The 24568-nt window shown below is 32.2% G+C and overlaps 1 protein-coding gene and 1 long non-coding RNA gene across 2 annotated transcripts; both read left to right on the top strand.

Moving 5' to 3' along the window:
• Positions 1-392: 392 nt before the first annotated feature.
• On the top strand, positions 393-14268 carry LOC127719268 (E3 ubiquitin-protein ligase MIB2-like). Its single transcript, XM_052225283.1, has 7 exons — positions 393-451; positions 3958-3998; positions 5441-5509; positions 8817-8904; positions 9799-10017; positions 13588-13762; positions 14133-14268. The coding sequence occupies exons 1-7, from the start codon at positions 439-441 to the stop codon at positions 14266-14268; spliced, it is 741 nt and encodes a 246-aa protein (XP_052081243.1). The 5' UTR covers positions 393-438.
• Positions 14269-15201: 933 nt separating this feature from the next.
• On the top strand, positions 15202-21901 carry LOC127720471 (uncharacterized). The gene is made up of 3 exons (XR_007990808.1): positions 15202-15370; positions 20067-20173; positions 21745-21901. It is a non-coding gene; the product is annotated as an uncharacterized LOC127720471 (long non-coding RNA).
• Positions 21902-24568: the final 2667 nt, after the last annotated feature.

Raw genomic sequence — 24568 nt, 5'->3', positions numbered from 1 at the left:
AAGACAACAACTTTTGTTGTTTTGTACTGTATGTCGAACAATATTACATATGGAAAATGCATTTTCTTGTATGGTTGTCTTTGTTGACTGGTATATATCTATGTTCAAAATATAAAGTATAAGATATCAAAGTGTACTACATATGTCCAAAGCCACACGTTTGTACGTACACTATTAATATAATGTATATTCTTAAAATCAAGAAAACAAGTATATTGTATTTAAATGTTAAATTAAACCAAGGCTGGAAATTAATCATATTTAAGACCGAATCACCATATAAGTATCCGTTCAGGGAAGTACCCTTTCTTTTTCCCGGAGATAAGTGTTTATTTCTTCTTATGGATATAAAATTTCTCGGAGACAGATATAACATTTTATTTCATTTTCAGTATGCTGGCATGAACATTTTATCGAGTGTTCATTGCATCCGTCGAGATGAGTGAATATGGTAAGTATAAACAATGGTATTATTACTTTCATTATCTTATTTGATATTATCTTTTTATAGTTCCTATCATAAGGATATATAAGAAACAATCAAAATTATGTTAATTTAAAACATATTTAGAGCATTGGCAATTGCCTTATATTACTCATTTACACATTACATGTTCATTTGAAATGTTATCCTATTTCACGTATTTGTTTTCTTCTGGAGTAGATACAATGTTTTTGGGGGTATGCCGTCCAGAATTGAAAACATGAAAAGAAAAATCTTTCCTTTAACTTTACATTTAAAAGTTAACGATAAATTTATATATAACACATGTGATTTCTTCCAGATAGACTTGAGGACATAACTGTAATTTATTGTTACACGGCGGTCAATACGTTTGCCGACAAAAAAAGTATCGTGAAAGAATACACCTTATCGCTATAAAGTTCAATCTGGACAAAACAGTCACTTAGACAACTTCCTGTTTTGGTCAAGATTCGCAAATTCAAAGGTTATCAATAATGAACTGATGGGGGGGGGGGGGGGGGGGGGGGGGGGGGGGGGGGGGGGAAGTTTAGAAAGTAAATATTTTGAATGTTGATCGATTATGATCCAATATTTTGAAACACAAATTAGTGATAAAAATGCTTTGTTTGAAGTGTAAGTGATCGTTTAAACATTTCTCTTTGGAAAGTTTTATGCACTATAAATTGTTCAATAAAGCTTCAACTGGTTAGCGACGTCATGAAAAAAATGTGTAATTTCAGAATGTATCTGGATTGGAATAAATAGCAATAAGATGTATTGGTAACGCCGGTCAAGTATTGCGATCGGAGCTTGTACGATCTGGTATGGGATCGTGAAGAACATATTTTCGATTAAACACATAACATAACTATTTCAATCTAATATATTGAATTAGAAAGACAAATTAAAAAAATAATAATAAAACTATGTCATTGAACATTTTTCAGAGACAGATAATCTATATTTTAGTATTTATTTTTATGCAAAACTACCCACTAATATGATCAAAAATACATTGACAGCACTTTCTTGGTTTTCATTAAAATAATAATATTTTCTACTTCTGTATACTTATTTTTACATCCATGTCCGTTTTAAAAAATGTAGAAATTTTTATTCTGCTATGGTGTGATCTGTTATATATTTATCGAATGTAGAGGTATTGCTCGTATTACACTACGGAGTGTGATACGAAAAAGTGATACAAATTTATATGCGTTAAATTTATTAGCTCATACATTATGAAGAAAAAATATTGCCATATTTCTATTGGATATTAGTGAGGTCATTGAGAACTTTGGAAGGTAAGAACGATGTTTATTTCCTCCATGTCAAAGGCAATTTGTGATTTTTTCTGAAGTATACAAAACACTGAAATGTTTCACCTAAAAAATTCATTATTGTCAAAATTTATAAAACCCCGAATCGTACATACAGATTCAAAAATGTATGATATTAAAGTTTGACATCAGAACAGGACTAACGGCGTCTCACTGATATGTGCAATGGACTAGATCGACGAGTCGCGGACCTTTTGTATTTATTATATAGACAATGTTTACCATAAGTTAAAAATGCTTGTTTATTATCAAACAGAAATTGAATAACTGGAGTTGATATCAAGCAATATATAATCATCTAAAAATGTTGTTCTCCTACAATGTGTTCTTCTTGTGATCTAGAGGAAGCGTTAAAATTGAAGAATTAAAAAGTATAGTACGTAACTAATGAAAAGTACAGTTTAAAATAAGTAGAAAAATGACAAAATTCAATATGATCAAAACACAATTTAACGGTTCTCAGTACCATCTTTATGTAACAACTGTCAGACCTGTGTTATTTTGTGAGTATTAAGTTACCTACCTTAAAACACTGTAAGAATGATACATAAATATTCGACAGCTCAATAGTCTGAGTTCTGAACTAAAAATGCCCCAGTATGCTCAGTTTCGATACATGTATATCATAAAACTAAGAAAATAACTCTATATATTCTAGCGTCATGCGGTCATTCAAGCTAATATTTGCATCAAGGGTAGTGACATACACGTATCTACTTTACCCATAAGGATTTCTGTATATCTATGTACACATCTGTTCGTGGAACTTTAGCTTTTAAGTTTGGCTTATTTGAAACATGTATAGAATCAGTAGACTGTTAATATTAAAAAAAATATATTTTTTACTTATTTAGAACCAATAAATCAGTTTATCTGTATGTAGTGATAAAGGAATATTCCCCTGTTTTTGGCTATTAAAATGCGTACATAGATACGTTAACAGATAAAAACTCAAGGACTTATACAACAGAAGGTTTTCTAGGACATATTTGACATTTTGCGGAAGAAAAGAAAAATTAATTGATTTAACATGCAGACAGAAAAAATAAAAGAAGATCATTATTCGACAGTGTTGATGCTATGTGTTTTCGGCTAATTTATGTCAACAAAATAGGATTACCGACACTTTTGTGGTGCTATAACGTATATGGAGAAACAGTTCTTGAAAGAGTAACTAACAGTGGCCACATATCGCGATCGGATCGTGATGGTAATGTTTTCGTTAAGACTGATACAATGTAAAATGTTATATTCTAATTATTGCATTCGTTACAACAACTAGTAAATGAAATGATATTTTGACATCTTAACTCGTAAATGCTGATGTAAACTTAAAAAAATATCGCGTTCATATAAATAAGTTCAGTTATTTTAATGAATGTTGAATTTTGAAATAATAGAGATAAGGACATAAGTATAATCATATGTTTTTTAGGCGAATTATGCATATGAGAGACTTTCATTGAAAAATTCTTCGTGTTGTGTGATCAATACTAGAATAAAGCAAAAGAAACAAATGCTTGAATGAAAGTTATTTAAACATTTTCGAATAAATTGTATAAAACAAATCGTCTAATCAGTGTAATTCTTAATCCAAATATTGCAATTTTGAATAAACATTTGTTTTCATGGCTATTACATTTATTTACCATCGTTACTAAGTAGTAGGCCGACATATTGTCTTGCTGCAATACAAACATGTGCGATTATTGCAAAGGAATAACAATTAAATGACATCCACCGCAAAACTTTAGTTTTAATGAGATAGCCAAATGTTAAGTTTCATTCATATTTATTTTGACACAACGTTAATTCGATCATTGATAAAATTAAGTGGAATGTTTTTTTAATTTAAAGTCTATGCATTTTCTCAAGCATAAGTGCAATGATTTTTTTTGTTTTGCACTGCAACAGAAACAACACTTTTTTCAAATTCATTTTCCACACAGCGATATCGACATATTGTTTATACATAGATTACGATACATGTGAATGTAAATGAAGATATCATGCAACAACCTGGTTGTCTGTGCTAAATATAGGTATATCACGAATCTGATCACGTTAATGAGAAAGCAACACGTCACATTAGAACATTAAATAACTACTAATGTCTTATACCTAATGATATTAATATATCCTTTTTTGCAGACATTTCACCGAATAGACTTAAATCTTTCGGTCGACGGCGGGTAAGTGTTACACTAGAACTGTAAAGTATTTCAATTCCAATCTGGTCATACCCGAACTATTATTATACATTACACTCTTCGACTTGCATCATGCTTGCTACATAATCAGATAAATCTGGAATAGTATGAATGTTCATTTTAAAAACCGGGTTTTAGACAATCTTATCGCAAAAGCATGATTGTATTTTAAAATGACTGAATAGGATAGTCAGTTTGGTCAAGTTTCCATTCCGTTGGTTCCCCTCCCAAAGACTACAAAATAAATTCAACATTTGATAGTATGTCACTACAATATCTTGGTGATATCTTTGTGCTAATGTAGATTATCAGTTAGCATTAGCTTGTGCTAGGATAAACGTTCAGATCATATTTTCTCGGCTATTGCTGTTTGTACAGGAAAAGTAAAGTAAAATAACAAAAATACCGAACTCCGAGAAAAAATTTAAACGAAGAGTCCCTAAGCAAATGGCAAAATCGAAAGCTCAAACACATCAATCAAATGGATAACAACTGTAATATTCCGGACTTGGTACAGGCATTTTCTTATGTAGAAAATGGTGGATTAAACCGGATTTTATAGCTAGCTAAACCTCTCACTTCTATTACAGTCGCATAAAATTCCATTATATTGACAACGATGTGTGTACAAAACAAACAGACAAAATAGGTAAAAATGTCAAAAATAGGGGTACAGCAGTCACCATTGTGTTATAATCTTAATCACTATAAAACAAACAAATATGTCAACAAAGAAAAACAAAAAGGCATATAGACAAAGCACATTAGCAAAAACGAAAGACAAGAATACAAAAATTTACCATAGCACAATAACACAATGACGGGATGTATAAGTACCGAGCCACGTGAAATGGATATTTCTAAAAATAGACTTAACAGTAAAAGTAATAATTTACAATGACAAATAAAAGAATACTATAATACGTTATTAAGATGATAAACAACGTCAGTACCTAGAATCTATACTTCAAGACCATCGTGTATTAATTGTGAAGTTAAAACGGATTATGTATCAACAAGATCTTGGTATCTTCCGATGAATTTGTTTTCGAAAAAGGACCAGACATTCTTTGACATATCCTTGGTTCATCAAATTTCTGCTCAGACACTGAAAACCATAGACATACAGTTGAGTGTATCCTATCAACCAAAAGCTTAGCAATAAAACCTTATTTATGAATGTTAATGTTTTACCTGTTCAGCTTTTGATGTTTTAATTCTTTAAAAACAATGCTATTCATTAATTTGATGTTTGGTGGAGTCAAACTTGTCCAAATGTCTTAAAAACTCTTGCAACATACTGCATGATAACTGTTTCAATTACACCTTGGTTGAAATGCACAAATGACTTCCAAATCATTTGAAATAGTTTTTTCCCATACTCACGGTCTACACTTTTTAATGTAACATATTTGATATAACAGACTTATCATGAAGATAGTGACGATGAAGATACAGAAAAGGGTGATAGTGATAAAGACAACAAGGAAAAGGTACGTTCTTCTTCAACGTCTTTAGGGTATATCTTGGTTGTTAGGCTCTCATCTATTCATAAATGTATATGTGCCTAGCCTTTCAATTATTGAGATTGAGCGAAAAATCGAGAAAATCACTCATGACGCATCAACGTTATCAAGCATTGTATTTGTTTTATAGCACTAGGGTGAAACCGAGGTTTGATTGACTCTCCACGACAGTATCATCTGCTCAGTAGCTATTGCGTCGATACTGACATGATATATATCGAGGTTTTCCCGTATTATCCGATTAAATATTACTCAGAAACGTAAGTTTCAACTCAGGTGAAGGATCAAATACGAGTTATGGTTTATGTGGCCCTGTGAATTGAAGATAAAGTTTATTTGTTAAATTTGTAACCTTCTAACGCAAGCCTGTATTGAAATAAAAATATTAGGTTAGTTTTGATGACGCAATTAATTGTAATGTCGTTGAAGTTTATAGTAGTTTATCACCCAGTTTTAACAAAAAAAAATAGAAATTGCAGGAATGTTTAGACTAAAGAAGAATAGAGCTCTATCAGTAACAAACAACAATTCATTCAGAGTGTAATATATGGGACGAACACAATGTTTAAAAAATTATTAACATTTACGTGTGATGTAGCTTAATTTGTTTTTAAAGTTTCGGATATTGCCTTATTCTGTTAAAGACCTTTCAAATCATGAGCTGAATATTAAACGTGCTTTATAAAACAAAATTATTATAAAAAATGAAATTTTTACACACTTTTTCTCCTTACATTGAATATGCATGCAGTGAAATCTTCATGTGGACTCTTTTAAAACAATGTTTTGCGCTTAAAAAAGGAAGTCAAGAAGGTCAAGGTCTCATTTTTATGACCCTCCCCACCACACATGTTCAGGTATATTTTCATCCTTGGACTGCACTTTTTTGTGATTTGAAGGTTCCAGATGAGGGTTAACTAGACAATTTTTTGCACGCACCCATTTTATCAAGTGGTATAGTAGTTTGATTTTTACAATTTGCTATCCAGTAGTTATATGCATAAGTGTGTTATACGTTAATTTACGCTTGATGCTCTTCTTGAAAAAAAAAGAACGGTCGTCTAGCGTTCTTTAATCAATAAACAAGACTAGTTTAATTTGTCTTAGAGTTCTGCACCAATTTTTGTCGAATTAGAAGAACAATAATACAAATACATGCTTATATGGTTAACATGGTTAATGCAGAGTTAGCTCATTATGCGATTGTCTAATTTTAGACGGAATAAGAGCTAGATTGTCCATGTCATATTAACAGATGCCTTATAAAGTTTCTAATGTCCATAATGTCGTTGACATTGCCCTATCAAAAACAGTACAATCAACTTTTTATAATGAATTTCTTTGCCTTGTGTTACTCAAAGATCCTTATCAAAAGAAAGCCGTTTTAATATAAAAGATGGTTAAAATGTTGTACCTGAATTTGATTAAAGAAAAATCCCAAATTATGGCTATACCATGGTCTTTTTTACCTTTTACAAATGTCAACGCTTGGTTCACAGGTGACTGTTTGTGGTTCAATAACTGTTAGTTTCGTTATAAGGTTTTATTAAAAGGGCACATTTCGTTAAATTCAGAACTATACATAACTTTTAAGTATCTGATAAAATCCTTTTGTATGATTATAAACCTAATATGAATTGTCTTAAACACGGCGATCTGTCCAACTCAAATAAAGACAACAGAGGTATACCGCTGTTCAAAAGTAATAAATGGATTAAGAGAAAACAAATCCGGGTTACAAACTGAAACCGAGGAAACACATCAACTATAAAGGGAAAACAACAGATCAACAGAAACACTGATCTGCAACAAAAACAAACGCCAACATACATAGAAACGGACTATTTGATAACAACCGCCATATTCATGACTTGGTACAGAACATTTTAAGAAAAATTGGTGGGTTGAACCTGGTTTTATGGCTAGCTACAATTTTTTTTATTTTCAAATATTTTGGCCCCTGGTATCACTTCAGAGATGATTATTGTAAAAACCACCTGGTGCTGAACAATTGGTACCGTAAATGTTATACAACACTACAATGGGTGATATACAGTCTTTCCTTTGAACAACCGAAATCATGAATGATACATAATATCTATTATTAGAAACGTATGTATAATATGTTTTCTCCAATTTCTTTGGTAATTCATATCTTTCTGGACCCATTGTATAAACAAACATAATCAAAGTGTGGTAACCGATGATTTCAGAAGATGATTGGTTGGGTTTAAGGGTCATAACCTTTTTTAGCTTACGGGATGACTCGAAATGTGTTCACATGTGTTAGAGAAATTGACAACTTTGTGGAATGTGGAAGGCACTCGAAGGGGATTTTTGTTTATCAAAAATGAAATTCATTTGATACTTATTAGAGAAACAGATTCTTACATTGTTACTCGGATTTATCCTATCTCGATAGTAAAATGATCAAATTTAAAGTACTCGCCGATGCTCGGACTTTAAAATTCGACAATTTTACTATCTCAATTGGATAAATCCAATAATCTTTTGGTACCAATGTCAAAATCTATATGTATCGTTATTCTCATTTAGAAAAAAAGAGAAAAGTATGTTTTGCCACACATTCAAGACGTCATTGGTACTTAATTCAAATATTAATTTTGATTTAACATGCTTGAGACGAAAGACAAAACTGGTTATAATCTGAAGATCGATGAATAATTACAAACGGTTAACAATAAAGCATATGATCAGACTTACGAGGGAGACATAATACATGTGGAAATTAACTGACGACGGACGGTATTCATAAAGTCTTATTTTCACGTTGTTGCTATACAACATTGTTAACATTAACGTAATGAAATTTATTAAAATCCAAAATGATTATTCTGCGCTTACAAAATGTTTGAAGTTTCCATTTCTTACATTAAAATCTACATGTTTAAAAAGTTCACTTACATTATAAACCATACTTTGATATTACGCATGACAATAACTCAAATCATCTGTGTACCACAGCCTTATTTAGGTTTTAGCGCTACTGTGGATTCATTATTATTCGTGGGATACTATTTTTCGTTGATTTCGTGGGTACAGGTGAACCACGAATCTAAATGTTCAACGAAGTACAAATTTTCTATAGGCTTGTATACACACCTTAGTTTAACCACGAAATCAAATATCCATGAAAATACAAAGTTTTCTCAATCCACGAAAATTGGTACCAACGAAAATGAATAAATCTACAGCAAAAACTGCAGTCCAATTTGCTTATATAATTCTATTAAGTCTTATTTTCTACCTTTAGGATATTCAAAAGGATCCATGTATAAAGGAGAAGTTTTCATTTTATTCAAAGTTCCATGGATATCATATTCGTAAACATTATGGTGGAGGTATGCAAATTAATAGCGTATTTGAAAACTGGGAAATAACGCACTTTATGTTTTTATCTCAATGTCGAATGAAATGAATGAGCCAAATTCCTGACAGAGCTCAATTCATAGCATATCTAATTATGCGTTTGCATGGTCAAACGTATAAAGTTTCCAATGTCAATCGGGTTTTTGTTCCACAAAGGTGGACAATTAGCATAAATGAAAAAAAAAAGTCATATACAAAGTTTTTTTCGCATAGCTCTTCAAATGTTTCTATTCGTATACATCCTGGGCCATCCAATATTCGGCATTGAGCATTACTGATGAAAGTAAATCCAGAAAAGACCTTCAGACGCATGAAATTTGTAATGTGTTATTTTCATTTTTTTACATAAAAAGGTGTAAATCAATTTTTGATGAAAGTATTTCTCTTCCATTGTCACTACTAATATACATCCGTTGAATTATGGGTTATTGTTTGGCAGTCATATCTGCGATTTTTTTTTCTTTTCGATCCACTAATGTCATCATCTCTGTTTTTTGCAAATAAATAAAATGAGTTGCCAATAACAGTTTGTATATATTGTTGATTCACATTCTCGGAGATTGATGTGATAATTGGTATATGCATTTAATTGTAGCCACTGCTAACATGAATGATATGACCTTTTATATACTTTATACTTATTTGGCCTTCTTTCGTATAATTTTACTCAGAATTGAGATCTTCTTATATTATACGTATTACATATTTAACCTTAGTTATCTTATTGTAATACAAATTCATGAGCTAAAATCTCGTTAACAACATAGCGCATCGTGTTCTTTTGAGCATGCTAGTAATACCATTTTAATGATGCGTCTTGGCACATATTTTTTAACATAATAATAATATTTGTTTGTTTTATTAAGAAAAAATCAAATCAGGACTTCGAGTAATAAGATCACGATCATGGATTCCTCCAGAAGACTACAAATATGATAAGGAAGATCGTGAAATTGGTACTATTATCAATGTTGCAAAAGGTGGTGTTGTCAAGGTCCAATGGGACTCGTCGGATGGTATAGAAAACTGTGTTAAAGGAGAGAATGGCCAATATGATCTTCATTTATTTGATAATGCGCAAATAGGTAAGCCTTCATATTTCCATCGTATTGTTTATACGAATCCAAAAAATAAATCTTAATTCAATTTGTTACGTTTTATTACCATGATTACTGGTAAAAACAAAAATATATGTTAAACACTATGTGCATTACAAGTCAGATTATTTTCTTTGAATTGTATTTCAATATTTAAAAGGAAATTATGTCCAGATCGTATAACGATGCAGTGTTTTATGTAAAGTGAGGCATTGCATGTCAAATAAGAATACGATTGTAACAATTTTACGATTTGAAATATAAATTAACAAATGATTGTTCTTCATTTATAAGTTGCCGAATACAATTCCCACCATTTAACCGTACACGTATGTCAACTACAAGACATTCGTTACATCAATCAGACTAGCCCATGATATATCATGGAAAAAAACTAATCAAGAGGGGATCTCAATCATTTGACTGTATTTTAATTTTTTAGGAGAATGAACAAATTTTCACGATAAATAATCGGTTACCCTCGCATTTATTCATGGCGAAATGGATTAGTATGTTCCTAAATTAACCACTTTCATAAATAAACCTTTCCATAAAATGGAGATTCTTAACCATTTTATTAAATTATCAATAATATACTGTAGATTGCGGTTAAATAACACTCAAACGAATCAACTAATTATATTCCTAGGGTAGAAAATCCTTAATTTTTCGAAAAGTTCTAAGTTTTGCCGTACTAGTTAACGTATGATAATGACTATACCATGACTATACCATAGTGCATACAAATGGACTTAGTATTGCTCGTTAATGAATAAATATTATTACCCCAAGCAAAAAATGAAGAAGGTGCAAAGTAAGGAATTTATATTATGTAATACTATCCGATCATATTGCAGGTTATGATTTGTGTCACGTGTCGATCATGAAACATGCCGTTGTTTTGATTCCCTTTATCATGTTTTCAATAACAAAAAACAATAAACAATGGGAATCGTTTTCGTCAGTAGATAGATTTGTTAAGAGAGGTTGTTTGGAAATTTATGTAAATGAGACAAATATTTATTTCTTCAAATGCACGTTAAAACTATAAGTAACTATTTAAAACTGATTTTGAAATATTTTTATTTCAAGAGCAGATTAACTAAGGCACCAACGATTCCAAGAATTTTAAAAAGCTCGTAGTTAGATCTCGGGTTAGTGCAAGCGGTCTGACGTACGTCGATTACTACTAGCCCTCACCTACATCCCGGTTTTTATTGATAAAGATGTTGAGTTAAACACAGAGTAGAATAAATCAAAATTGTTCTAAAATAAATTGCACTTGACTTGATGATTTAATAGTGATTGCAAATAAAGCAGTGTCATAAAACTTGTGAAAAAAAGTGAAAAAAAAACCATCATAAATCTACCGATACTCCGGATGTTTGTTAGACTGTCGGATGTCAATATTTTTTTTTTAATTTTGTCTTATATATTACCATTAGTTATTCCAGTTTCTTAAATTTAGTACACAGCTAAAACAGCCAAAATAACCTCAATTTGAGATCACACAATTAAGAAAGGGTAAGATATAAGCGGATATGTTGCTACAACATATATTTTACAAAGATGTTGATGAGTGTAAAATATCGTTTAAAGTAAAGCTATTGCTCATTTACATGTTGGCACAAATCTATATTTGTAATGGCCATTCTAAGTCAAATACGTCATTTTCGACATTTTTGTGACGTCATAGTGAAATCACAAGGGTTTTGGGAGAAGTTAGCTGCTTTATTAATAATACATATTTATATCATACCACACCCCAATAGTATAAACTTAATTTAAAAGGGGAAACATGTTTCGTGGTACCTGGATGCCACATTTGTAGCAAAACATTATTTAGTGTACATTCAAAGTTTATAGTAAACCATCGCAGCCTTCACCTTTTTATATTTCATTCTATGCGAACAGCAAACAATCACTTCCAATGCTTGTCAAACATGAGTTTTTTTCAAAATATAAGTTAATTTTTATTTGAATAATTGAACGGAATAATTTGTAACAATGTCTAAGCAAATATAATGATATGCTGTTATATTTTGATTGGTCTCGAATGAAAAACATGCATTTCAGATCGGCCTTCTATATCTTAGATGTACAAATGCAGAACATATCGTAGTTTACCTTCTGGAAAGTGGTGCTGATTGTCAATTATAGAAAAGCAATTCACAACTTCTGTTCTTTGACTGGGAAAGTGAGAAATACTGACAAATTGTGATTAGTTACACACATAATCTTTTTCTCTTCATTTGAAATCAGAAATAAACAAGACAAGAAGCAGCATTTATTTAAGTGAAACAAATTCTCCAGAATTCATGAAGATCTTATTCAAGCTGACAAGTATTCGTCTTCAACTTGCGTTGTTTATCTCTTCTTAAGAGAAATTTAAAGTTTATATTCAAAATCCTAATCACGTGACTATTTTATTTGATTCTTTTTTATGAGAGTTTTTTTTTCAGAACATAATCAAACTGTACAACCGTCATGGCCTTTAACTTTACGAAATGAATTATAATGCATTTTTTTCATGTCAATATTGTCATGTGAAATAAGGTTAAATAACAGTGCTGCATAGACCATTTTAAGACTTCAAATCTGTATTATAATGCACAATACGTCAGCACAACGTGTATACCTTCGTGGTATTACAGTAGTTTAGGGTATTTCTTAACACCTTGCCTAATGTTAACTGTCTACAGTTTTCCCAGAACTGCCAATTTTGTAGACGTCGGCATATTATTATTACAAATTGAAAACTCAATAAAAAGGAATGTATTTATTCTGCGGAAATTTAATTTCGTGGTTTCTAGTGCAAAACGTGTTTACGAGGTTTCATTTGTCTTGTGTATGATTCTCATATCATAAACAAAAACTTTACGTAGGGTTAATTTTGCTCTTAACCTTGGATTAAGCGAAAATGTTCTACATTCAAACGGAAAATAAGCACGAATAAATCCACTTAAAAAACAGATGAAAACTAACAAAAATAAAACAAACACACAGTAGCAAACATATATAAAGCCGTCAAACAATCAACAATGAAAGCATGTGTATTCCTGTGTGTTTGTTTATTCTACATTGGCTAGAGGTATAGGGGTGGGTTGAGATCTCACAAAACAAGTTTAAGCCCGCCGCATTTTTGCGCCTGTCCCAAGTCAGGAGCCTTTGGCTTTTGTTAGTCTTGTATGTTTTTTTTATTTTAGTTCATTTATATGTTCTGGAGTTTAGTGTGACATCCATTTTCATTGAACTAGTACACTTTTTTGTTTAGGGGCCAGCTGAAGCCCGCCTCCTGGTGTGGGATTTTCTCGCTGTGATGAAGACCCATTGGTGACCTTCGGCTGTTTTCTGCTCTGTGGTCGGGTTGGTGTGTCTTTGACACATTCCCCATTTCCATTCTCAATTTTATTCTTTGTGTTTTATTGCATGCGTACATGGTGTAGGCATAGAAAAGTTTCCAAACAGTTGTTAAATCTATTGTTCTGTGAGTAATTATTTCGTATTTCTTTATTCATAAAAATTGTACGTACAATTTTGTCATTTGTTTACGTTTAGGTGTTTTGCATTCACATGTACAGTGTGATGGGTGTGGGGAACATCCCTTAAGAGGAATAAGATGGAAATGTCGTAATTGTGTAGACTATGACCTATGCACACGTTGTTATATGGAAGATGAACACGATTTTACTGGTCATAAATTTAAAAGAATCCAAAGTGAAAATGCAAAGGGGTGAGTTTTTTTCAAATAATCGTATACAAAACGAACATAAAATCATCAAAATCTATCTGTCTTTAAGTGTCATTTTATAATATCATTTTGACAAGTCAAATACTAATGCTTCTGATTTTCATTTGCCACGATTAAACATAGAAAGTCTTGGCTCCAATATAAACAGGCCATCACAAAAAGTAAACAATGCACAACTGATACATGATGAACAATGTTAACAGATCTAAAAATATTAGACAAAATGTCAGTTGGATCTGTGATCTTCATATGGAATCTCTTTATAACTAGTATAACTGTTTTGAAAAACTGGTTTTCTATTCAAATCGTTGTTCCAGATTAAACAATAAATACAACCTGCCATTTTTTATAGTGAGCAGATGATGTCGAGAAGCGGCCTAGAGAATTACACTACGGCAATTGGAATTGGAGAAGGTGCAACTGTTAAACTTCGAAATGACGATAAACATGAGGGTAAGATACATAGGCAGGATCTTAATTTGTATTGATTAGAAGTGATGGGCCAATGTGAACATTTATTTGCAATTACATGGCGTCCATGGAATATCGTCTGTCTTCCCATTTTTTCAAAACAATGATTTCGTTCAACCAACTAGACTATGAAACCAAATATAAAATGTATCAATCCCAGGAAGTCTTACCTATATGTATGAGTATATATCCAATGATTCATTACACAAATTGGTAGAAATAACACATTGAGGTTAGAAAAAATTAAAATAAATTAAAATCATCCTAAAGATCTTATAGTACTACAATTGTGGATAGCCAATTTAAAATTAGAAGCATCATATGAAAAACAGTTATGTATTATTTTTAATTTTAGTTTCTTGTGTACAATTTGGAGTTTGGTATGGCGTTCATTATCACTGAACTAGTATATATTTGTTAAGGGGACAGCTGAAGGACGCCTCCGGTGCGGGAATTTCTCGCTGCATTGAAGACCTGTTGGTGACCTTCTGCTGTTGTCTGTTCTATGGTCGGGTTGTTGTCTCTTTGACACACTCCCCATTTCCATTCTCAATTTTTAATAACTAAATTTTGGTTGCTAAATACTTTCTTATCATCTTAATGAATCATAGTTGATACTCCAATGCATCGCCAAACATTGTCACAATCTATACTATGCATTGTCCTTCTATTATTCCCTCCGAAAATTGGTAGAACAGGGTCTAGATACGGATGTTGCAAACATACAGATAATCACTCTTGACGGGTAATTCGATCGTTTTTTTGTTGTCGGTGCACTATCATTATTTTACGCAGTGTCCTAAACTCATTACATCACATTAGGTCGTGAAAATCCATACATTCATCTAAGCACAAACATGAATGTACCGATCCAAAGTAAAACCATGTTTTCAATCGAAATGATTAACCATAACAAATGTGTTTGTCAATTGATTAAAGGTATTGTTAAAGAGCTTCTGGACAAGAAAATTGAAGCCTTTAGATCGGATGCAAAAGTGAAATGGAACGACTGTGAATTAATATATGCTGTAGGCACGGACGGGAAATGTGACTTGAAATTTACGAAAGAAGGAAAAGGTCCAAAGTATTATGCGGATCACCTGCCTGTTGTTTCAAGCGGTAAGAGTAAATGTTATGATTTAGTTAAGGATGAAATGCTATCAACTATTTCACCTGTAGAAGACAATATTATCAGTTACATAATTTAATATTATAATCCATTTGTTTTATTCATATATATCAATAAAACATTATCATTTATAAGCCATTTAAGAAAGAAAAGATTACCAAAGGTTATTACAAATCATTAGTGCAATAATAACAAACAATAGATTGGTCAAAATGAAAATTACTGAAGGACAATCATCAACAGCATTACGCTAAAGACTGGGCAACATGAACTCCACCAAACACCGGGGAACAATCAGGTTCTGGGGAAAGGTAAACAGTAAATACTGTTATAAATGTACATTGTTGTGGAAACATCGTTATATTAGAGTTGTTACAGCTGCCCAAAATACGGTCATCTACAAATAGGGATGGTTGCCTTTTCGTGTTCAGATAACACATCGCTTGTTTACAATATCATGAAGAATCTAATTTGATCTATAAAGGTTGCATAATAAAAGCGGAAACAACGAATGTGTTAGCTTTCTATAGCTAACTTATCATTGTTTAAGTCTCAGTTATTTACCTTTGATAATCACATTAGAATTGCAACATGACCAAATTCTAGATCGGTGGCATACTTGAAACCAGTTACCGCGTTTGGAAGGATTTGCTCGTCCTTAATTTGAGTCACCTACTACTAAAAGGTAATACTTTTTTTATATTTTTTTATAGAAATATTATGCAGCACTTCTGCAATTTTAAGGTATAGCATGGCCAAGTAAATGTGGGCTCTTAATGATCTATATAAAATTATATACTTTTCTTGATTACAATTTCATATATGCGCAACTATTTGTTTGATGTAGTTTGAATAAACAGTAACATAAAACGGTCTATGTTTTGCACAAATATCGCTACTTTAACAAACGTACATTGAGCTGGTTAAACGAGTGAAACCTACCCATTTTTGTTACATTTTAAGGAATTCGTATAATAATAATGATAAGACACTCTTCTTTCGTTAAGTCATCATATATCAGTTCAATTATACATGAGGTATTCTTTTTTTTTGGTTCTTATTTCATATACGGTAGAACAAAGATTGAAATATCCTGCTTATGAAAACACTTAAGGCCCTTTTTGTATTTTCAATGGACAAATACATTTATTTATTACAGTACATATAAAAATAAGGAAGTTCCCCCCTTAATTCCCATTTACAGCATGAATACCTCTTGTATTATTATTTTTACATTTTGAGTTGTCATGGTTATCTTTTGAATAAGCAATACACGTGATTGTAGTATATTGATGATGTCAACAATTCTTTTGCATTAAATTAAGGATTTCATTCTGTGTAACGTGATTCAAGGATGCATCCTTAACTAATATTTGGTTGTTATTCATTACGATACAATTAGATACAAATCGGTTCCATGTTCCTTTGGAATTTCGACCAAGGAGGAAGAACTGGATCTTCAATTACTATATTGGAAACACAAACTACATAAATGTCCTTACAAACAACAGTATATTGCTGGGTCTTCCAAGTGCCCTACGAAACCTCTTTCTAAATTATAGACATCAATTTCATCAACAATCAAAGTCGGGCACCAACGTTATTGTGAAACATCTGTTATTCTAGTGGTTGCATGAATCAGATGTGGATACTAAAAAAAAGATCTTTTAGAGTATATACAATCTCAAGCTCTTTTATCTTGCAATAGTAGGGGGCCTCGGTGGCCGAGTGGTCTAAGTAGTTACTACTGTAATCACTAACCAGTCAACACTGAGGTTGTGAGTTCGAACCCGCTCGTGCGGGTGCACCCGACTCCAATCTTAATTGACTGGGTTTGTCCGTTTTCCTATCGAAGGTCGGTGGTTTTCTCCGGGCACTCCGGCTTCCTCCACCAATAAAAACTGACCGCCACGAAAAAGACCAAAAGCGGTGCTTAAAAGTGGCGTTAAAACACCAAAAATAAAAATCAAAATCTTGCAATAGTATTTAAACATTTGACTTTTCGGCACTTTACACAAGTATTCCCCATTCCAAACTAAAAGACAAACTGAAAGAGTTGGTCCTGCATTGTTTCATAAAAAGGAATGACAAATGTAGATACAAGTATCTTGTCTTAAGGAGGGATAAAGTCTACTTTGTAAAATATCACTCGGATGCAAACAACACATTTTCTGAAACTGACATTTTCAAGATGCTTAATTTCTTGATTGACAACATATTTATTACGTTTGAAGGACGTGTTTTTTCAACAAATAATCTGCATTCCAATGGGAACAAATTAAACTGTGTCCCTTTTCTTGCCGACTTGTTCCTCTATTCATGTGAGGCTGACCTCATACAGGACCATCTAAGGAAGAAAGAAAAGAAGTTAGAAGTATCCTTTAACTTTACTTTCCGCTATATAGATGATGTTCTCTCATTAAATAATGTAACGAAAAACCGAGCGGTCGGGCCTTAGTGTAATGCTATAAGAATATGTTTTTGTTATAGCAGTAATAAAAAGAGAATAAAAGTGTACATTTAGTAACTCTTTCTTTGGTAGCGTGGTACTCTGGTATTCTGTATACACCCTGGTAAGGTTGGCTCCTCTGGTAAGGTAATGACTCGGATATAAAAGGGTAGATTGGAGTGTAGGTTTTTGGTCCGTGAAAGCGTGGTTTTCTATGGTAACTCTCCGTATCGATGTTTGTAAGAAAAACAGACTCGTTAAATAAAAATCAGCTTATACTAACTTTAATATGCATTAAATATCAACAATACATATATATTTTAAATAACTTAACAGTGTTCAATTCTAATAAATAGACATTTTATCAGCCTTCTTCCGTAAATAAAGTAAAAGGATAGCGGAAAAATATACTCAGCAAGTTTACTAATTGTAATTTTGTATTCAGTAAATGGTAAAATTCGATACCAAAACATTCGTTAAAATAGTTTTACTTGGGAAGTTATTTTCTAAGTGTAACTGGAATTGTAAAGGATTTATCAAACGCACGTTATACGGACTTAGTCTCCTCGCACATTGTAAAATGTTGTCTGCCTTGTTACTACTTGGTCTGGTAAATGATATCTATATTTATATAAAAATCGCTTGGAATTAGCGAGAATTACTTGCCCAGGGTAAAATCGTGCTGAAGACTTATCTGAATCCCCCGCAGTATTTATACTTAGGTAAACCAATTTACCGATTTGGTTTACCATTTACCATTTATTAAATACCAAAATTACCTACACCGGAACTGGTAATTACCAAAATAGGTAAAACGTCATTGTACGTCAATTGAAAAAAACAATTCAGGTGTTCCAAATGTAATAACAGAGACAAGGATAATAATAGCTTTAGAGTTAACAATGTTAAAACATACTTATACAAGAAATATATGATATCAATAGTCATTTATCGGTTCGATTAACACAACGTCAACACACAATTTTAGGGAAAACAAGTTCCATTTGAGGGAACCGATATTTCGTCACAATAATTCAAAATTTGGTGACTATGTTGAACGCATCTATCCCATCGGACTTGAGATAAAAGATACAACAGATACAGTTAAGTCTGTCTCATATCTTGACTTACATCTAGAAATTCACAATGAAGGTTGGGTTGAAAACAAAACTTTTCGACAAAAGAGATGATTTCAGCTTCTCAATTGTGAACTTTCCATTTCTATGTAGCAACATTCCAGCAGCGCCTGCATACGGAATTATATCTACCAGTTGATATGGTATTCCAGGGGTTGTATTTCCTATCATGATTTCCTTGATAGAGAGTTGCTGCTGACAAGGAAGCTATTAAACAAGAGTTCCAAGTGGTGAAGTTGAAATCATCCCTTTGTATGTTTTACGGACGCAATCACGAATTGGTTGACCGTTATGGAATATCAGTTTCACAGATGATAACGGATATGTTTCTAATATCGTTACTACAATCCCGTTCCCTTTTTCCGAATGTGACCTACCGAATTAGACGTATTACATGGTTTTTACTAACATGAGCAACACGACGGGTGCCTCATGTGGAGCAAGACCTGCTTACTCTTTCGGAGCACATGAGATTACCCCCAGTTTGTGGTGGGGTTCGTGTTGCTCAGTCTTTAGTTTTCTATGTTGTGTTTTGCGTACTATTGTTTGTCTGTTAGTCTTTTTCTTTTTTAGCCATGGCGTTGTTTCGATTTCATGCAAAATGCCATATAAGACATATTTATCACTGTCCTAAACGTTTTGCTAATTTAACATTCAAACGAATGATATCATCTATAAACTATGTTTTTTAGAAGTGTATTATCCCTTAGAAATGCAGGATGTCAGCATTTTTTCTAACGATTATAGGACTCAAATTAAAATAACAATATCTAACTGACAAATGTGATTAAAAAGAAAACAAACCTTTAGACGCATGGTATAGGGATGCATATTTTTAGTATGTATTCTCGTCCCCTTTTTGTAAATAAATTTAAAAAGCAAACTTAATATAAAAAAAACACAAATTTTGAAATAAAATATCCTCAAAAGATAAGATAATTCATATTTGATATTTCTTTAAAGAATATGTCGATCTGATAAGCATATTTATATAGTTTTTTCAAGTCATTCAAAATCGTTTATTATAATGTACACAATTATCAAGATTGTTAATCTAAAGCTTGTTTTTGAAAGTACAATTATGTTTTGGCTATAACTTAGACTCTGCTTTTAATGGATTACGAGTTGTAAGAGGTCCAGCATGGAAGGAAAATGATAAAGACGATGGAGGATTAGGATATGTTGGAACAATTGTAAAGATTCACAAGGTATAACTATCATAAAATGTTCATATGTTCGTCTTTAGGTAAATATTGTGATTTTATCTTTACCTTATCAAGGGATGTTACTGTTTATGTTTTCTACTGCTGACAATTTAATTTACATGAAACACTACGTTACGGTTGATTATAATCGTTATCATTACGTCAATCTCTTTGATATCAAAATGCAAAGTCATCCCTTTTCGTTTAAGACGTCTATTTAAAGTTATTTAATAGCAAGATAATTCTTTGTTTTTCCATCTATTAATGTATGCTCGGAAATGAATTTATTTAAGTATTTGACAACATAAATATAACTTGAAATTTAATACAAATGGTTCTGCTATAGTTTGGAGAGTGCTGTCATTCTTAGCTGTTAGACGCACTGTATTTTAATGATTAAGGCAATGATTATCTTAAATAAAAACGAAATAATTGATTTGAAAATGACGAATTTTTGTGCTCCAGCGTTTTGGTGTTAAGATATTCAATTATCAAAAATTTGACCAAGCCATCACTAGCCGACATCGTATAGGCGTTGTTAATGCAAGACAGAATGACAGATGTGTAATACACATTGGTCGAATACTTCACCAAGAATGAACAATTTTATGGTTATTTGTGAGCTGTAGTTGACAGTAAATGTGTTAACGAAACCGTAATGCTTTCATATGGAGTAAATATTTTCCAGTTGCTACAATTTTCTAAAACATGCGGTTCCGATCATGGGTTTTGTTGATAGAAGTTTACTGCTAACAAGAAAACGATTAGAGTTCCAAGTGGAATAATGAGTCATCGCCCTTCATATGTTTTACGAACGCCATGACAAATTGCTTGATTGTTATGACATATGTATGTTCCAAAAGAAAAGCGAAAAACACCAAAGGGATATCCTTACTCAAAAGTCAGACACAAATTGGCAATGCCATGGGAAAAAACGAAAAACGATCAAAGGATAAATAACTGTTTACAAAACACAGCATAGGCAACTAAAGACTGAGCAAAAAAGTATACTAAGTCAGGGATACATATAAACAGTTAGTCCGAGATTACTCTGACGTCCAACGGCTGTTTTGCCAGACAAGCTGGGACCTGTCGCAAAATCTCTCGTCCATTTGAAAATAAAAGTAAAAATGTCTGAATTGATGGGTCACTGTGAAAACTGTCTAAATATGAGAAAATAAAGGGTGGCAGGTAGGTGAAACTTACATAAATGAAGAGATAAATGAAAAATGAACAAATTGATACCCGATTTATATAATTCCAAGGCCGTCCGTTGGCACCAGAAGCGACGAAGCAGCGCATCTATTTTGAACGGGCAAATATCCACTTTTTGATATGGGACGAGCTCTGACGTCCCACGGCCCCAGCTTGTCTGGCAAAACAGCTGTTGGACGTCAGAGTAATCTCGGACTATTAAACAGTATATTAGATATTCTGAAAATTGGGAAATGTGTAAAATATTTTTCAAGCAAATATATAGTCTGAAAAATATTTTGAATCTATGTATTTATTTGAATTATGTCTAATAAACTAAATACAAAAATCAAAAGCTGAGCAACAATCTATCGTTGTAGAAATCATCAAGAAATACAACAACGGATGATAAATCAAAACAAGATCAAGGAACATCTAGAGATCAGAAGAAAAAATCGCAGATCGTACATGTTCAATGGGACAATGGAAACACACGTCATTATGATGTACAGAATGAATTGCTTCGAATTTTAGACAATGGACCATCAGGTATTGGTTAATTATGTTTATTAGGTATTATCAATGTTAATAACCCACTATCCTGTTAAGTGATGGTACAAATCAGTTGTTATCTCTCTTCAAAACTGTCAGAATGATATGGCAAAAAACTGTTTAAAACTGTTTTTGCTTAATTTGAGCTAGTGTACACGTATAATTGTCAGAAGCTATTCTAGCTTTTAACCGTCCAAAACTGCACAAAGATACAACTTCGAAAATCAGTGTGCATGTATCTATTTGATTCTGTTTATAAACTGTTCAAGAATAGATAGTCCTAAATGACGTAATCTCGAGCAACTCTATAATAAAGATTCATAACGGCTGATTATGAAGTCAGGGGCAGAAAGAAATATATGCACGAGAGGGATACTTCCCTTCATTTTGAATAATGTTCTATTATCTACAACTGTTATATTTTAATAAGCTATATATGCACATTAAATTCCATACCGAAGTACTGAGCTACTGGACTGATGATAAGCAGTACACAAGCAGAGGTTTCAACCTAGTGTCGTTATGAAAGCAAAAGACACTATGTGTACTAATCTAGATGCTAACTTCCATTGTAATGCTTGAATTTATAAAATGAGGCGTTTATTCACGTGAAATTTTAAAGCTGAGTCACTAGTAAACAATATTTAGTCTGAGACAGTCATTTTGATCTAAACATCATCTGTACAGTCGGAATATAAGTTGTCAAGCCATATTCTCCCTTTCAAAATAATCGTACGCGGTAAATTCAGTACTGTACAGATATTTGCTTGCGATCAATTCAGTACAGTAACTGTTAATTAGCTTTTCAAGCAATTCAGTATATCATTGATCTGTACAAGTAAATATCAAGAACTGAACAGTCTGATCTAAGTCTTAACAGATCGTAATTGACTGCAAGCGAAATGTTTGAACAGTACTGAATTTACCGCAGTGTATAAGTCTGAAAGTTGACTGAAAGGTTGACTAAATTAATAATTTATTGTTCAATCTTTTTAGAGCTATCTAGATCGACATGACCGTTTCAGAAAAAAATTTGTTTACTAGTACGTGCATTATTGCATTTATCGCCCACTGCTTTATGAAAAGCAAAACAAAAAATACTTGAAATCAAAATTTGTTTTCCTAGTCTGTTTAACATTTAGGTAACTTGTAACCAGGACCGCTTTACATCGATATATAAACAAATTTAAAATATCTGTTTCTTGATATAAATAAACAATCATGCATACACATTTGATTGGAATACAAATATCTCCGTATTTTTTCTTTTAACAAATCAAAATCCAGTTTAAAACAAACGTTTAACGTACATTGTATAATGGTATCATTAATATTTATATAAAATGTTTAAGTTGTGATTTGTACAGATATTGCATAAAACACGGTACATAATTTTTTAAAGCAATATCATCTTTCATAATTGTACTTTATTACAAATATTATCTGCCGGTATCATATTGGTTGGTATAGCAAAATTGTTTGACCCAATCAATAAAAACTGATCACATTTGCTCTTTATTACAAAACAATAAAATGCGGGATCATTAATCAGTAAATTTGTGTACCCAGGATGGATTGTATGATACAAACGACAGCAATATTGGTACAACTACAAAATGTTGCATCAATTTAGTGTACCAACATTTCCTCTTTTTATTCAAAATACTTAGACGTCTCTAAACATCATTAGTTGTCATATCTCAGGATTGTTTGTATAATTAGACTTTTTGACCGAATCAACCAAACTGACCATATTAGTACTTCATAATACAAATCATATGGCGATTCAAAATTTCTTAACTCAGGATGACTTGTAGAATATAAATGACAGCAATATCGGTACACAATGACTACACTTTTTTCCGCATCAACTAAGATGGCCAGCATTTTCCTGTTTTTATTCCTGAGCGTTTATTTGTACTGTAATCCTGTCACGTAATGTTGTCATTGTAGCACTATTTTTAACATCTTTATAAGCAGGAGGTTTGGCTAGCCATAAAACCAGGTTCAACTCACTTTTTTTTCTTAAAACGTTCGGTACCAAGTAAGGAATTTGGCATTTGTTATCAAACAGTCCGCTTCTATGTATGTTGGCGTTTGTTTTTGTTGCAGTTCAGTATTTCTATTGTTCTGTTGTTTTCCTGTTATAGTTGATGTGTTTCCCTCGGTGTTGGTTTGTGATCTGGATTTGTTTTCGCTTAATCGATTTATGATTATTGAAATAGCGGTATACTACTGTTGTCTTTATTCCAAATACTTAGATGTCACTTAAAATCAATAGTTTTCATATGCCAGGACGGTTAATAAAACAAAACTATCTATCTGCAGCAGCCAAAACTGACCATATTTGCACTTCATCATTAAAGTTCTATGGCGTTGTCATTAACAAATAATTTTTCTAGTTTAGATGATTTGTATCATACAGATGACAGCAATATTAGTAAACAATGGCTACACTTTGCCAAAAACTGAGACATCACTTAAGATCGGTAGTTTTCACATCTCAGGATTGTAAATTCTTTTATTACTTCACCTTTTCCCTGCCTGTATCGTCTGTGTGTAAACTCATATGCTGGTAAATGTCTTATTGCGCCAAGGATTCAGAAAGTTAGGGGTATTTCTAATATATATGCGTTGTTGAATGATCAGTTG

This window comes from Mytilus californianus, unplaced genomic scaffold (assembly GCF_021869535.1).
Source record: "Mytilus californianus isolate M0D057914Y unplaced genomic scaffold, xbMytCali1.0.p SCAF_11, whole genome shotgun sequence".
Lineage (NCBI taxonomy): Eukaryota > Metazoa > Mollusca > Bivalvia > Mytilida > Mytilidae > Mytilus > Mytilus californianus.
Note: the sequence above shows the minus strand (reverse complement) of the source record. Positions and strands in the feature narration are given on the sequence as shown.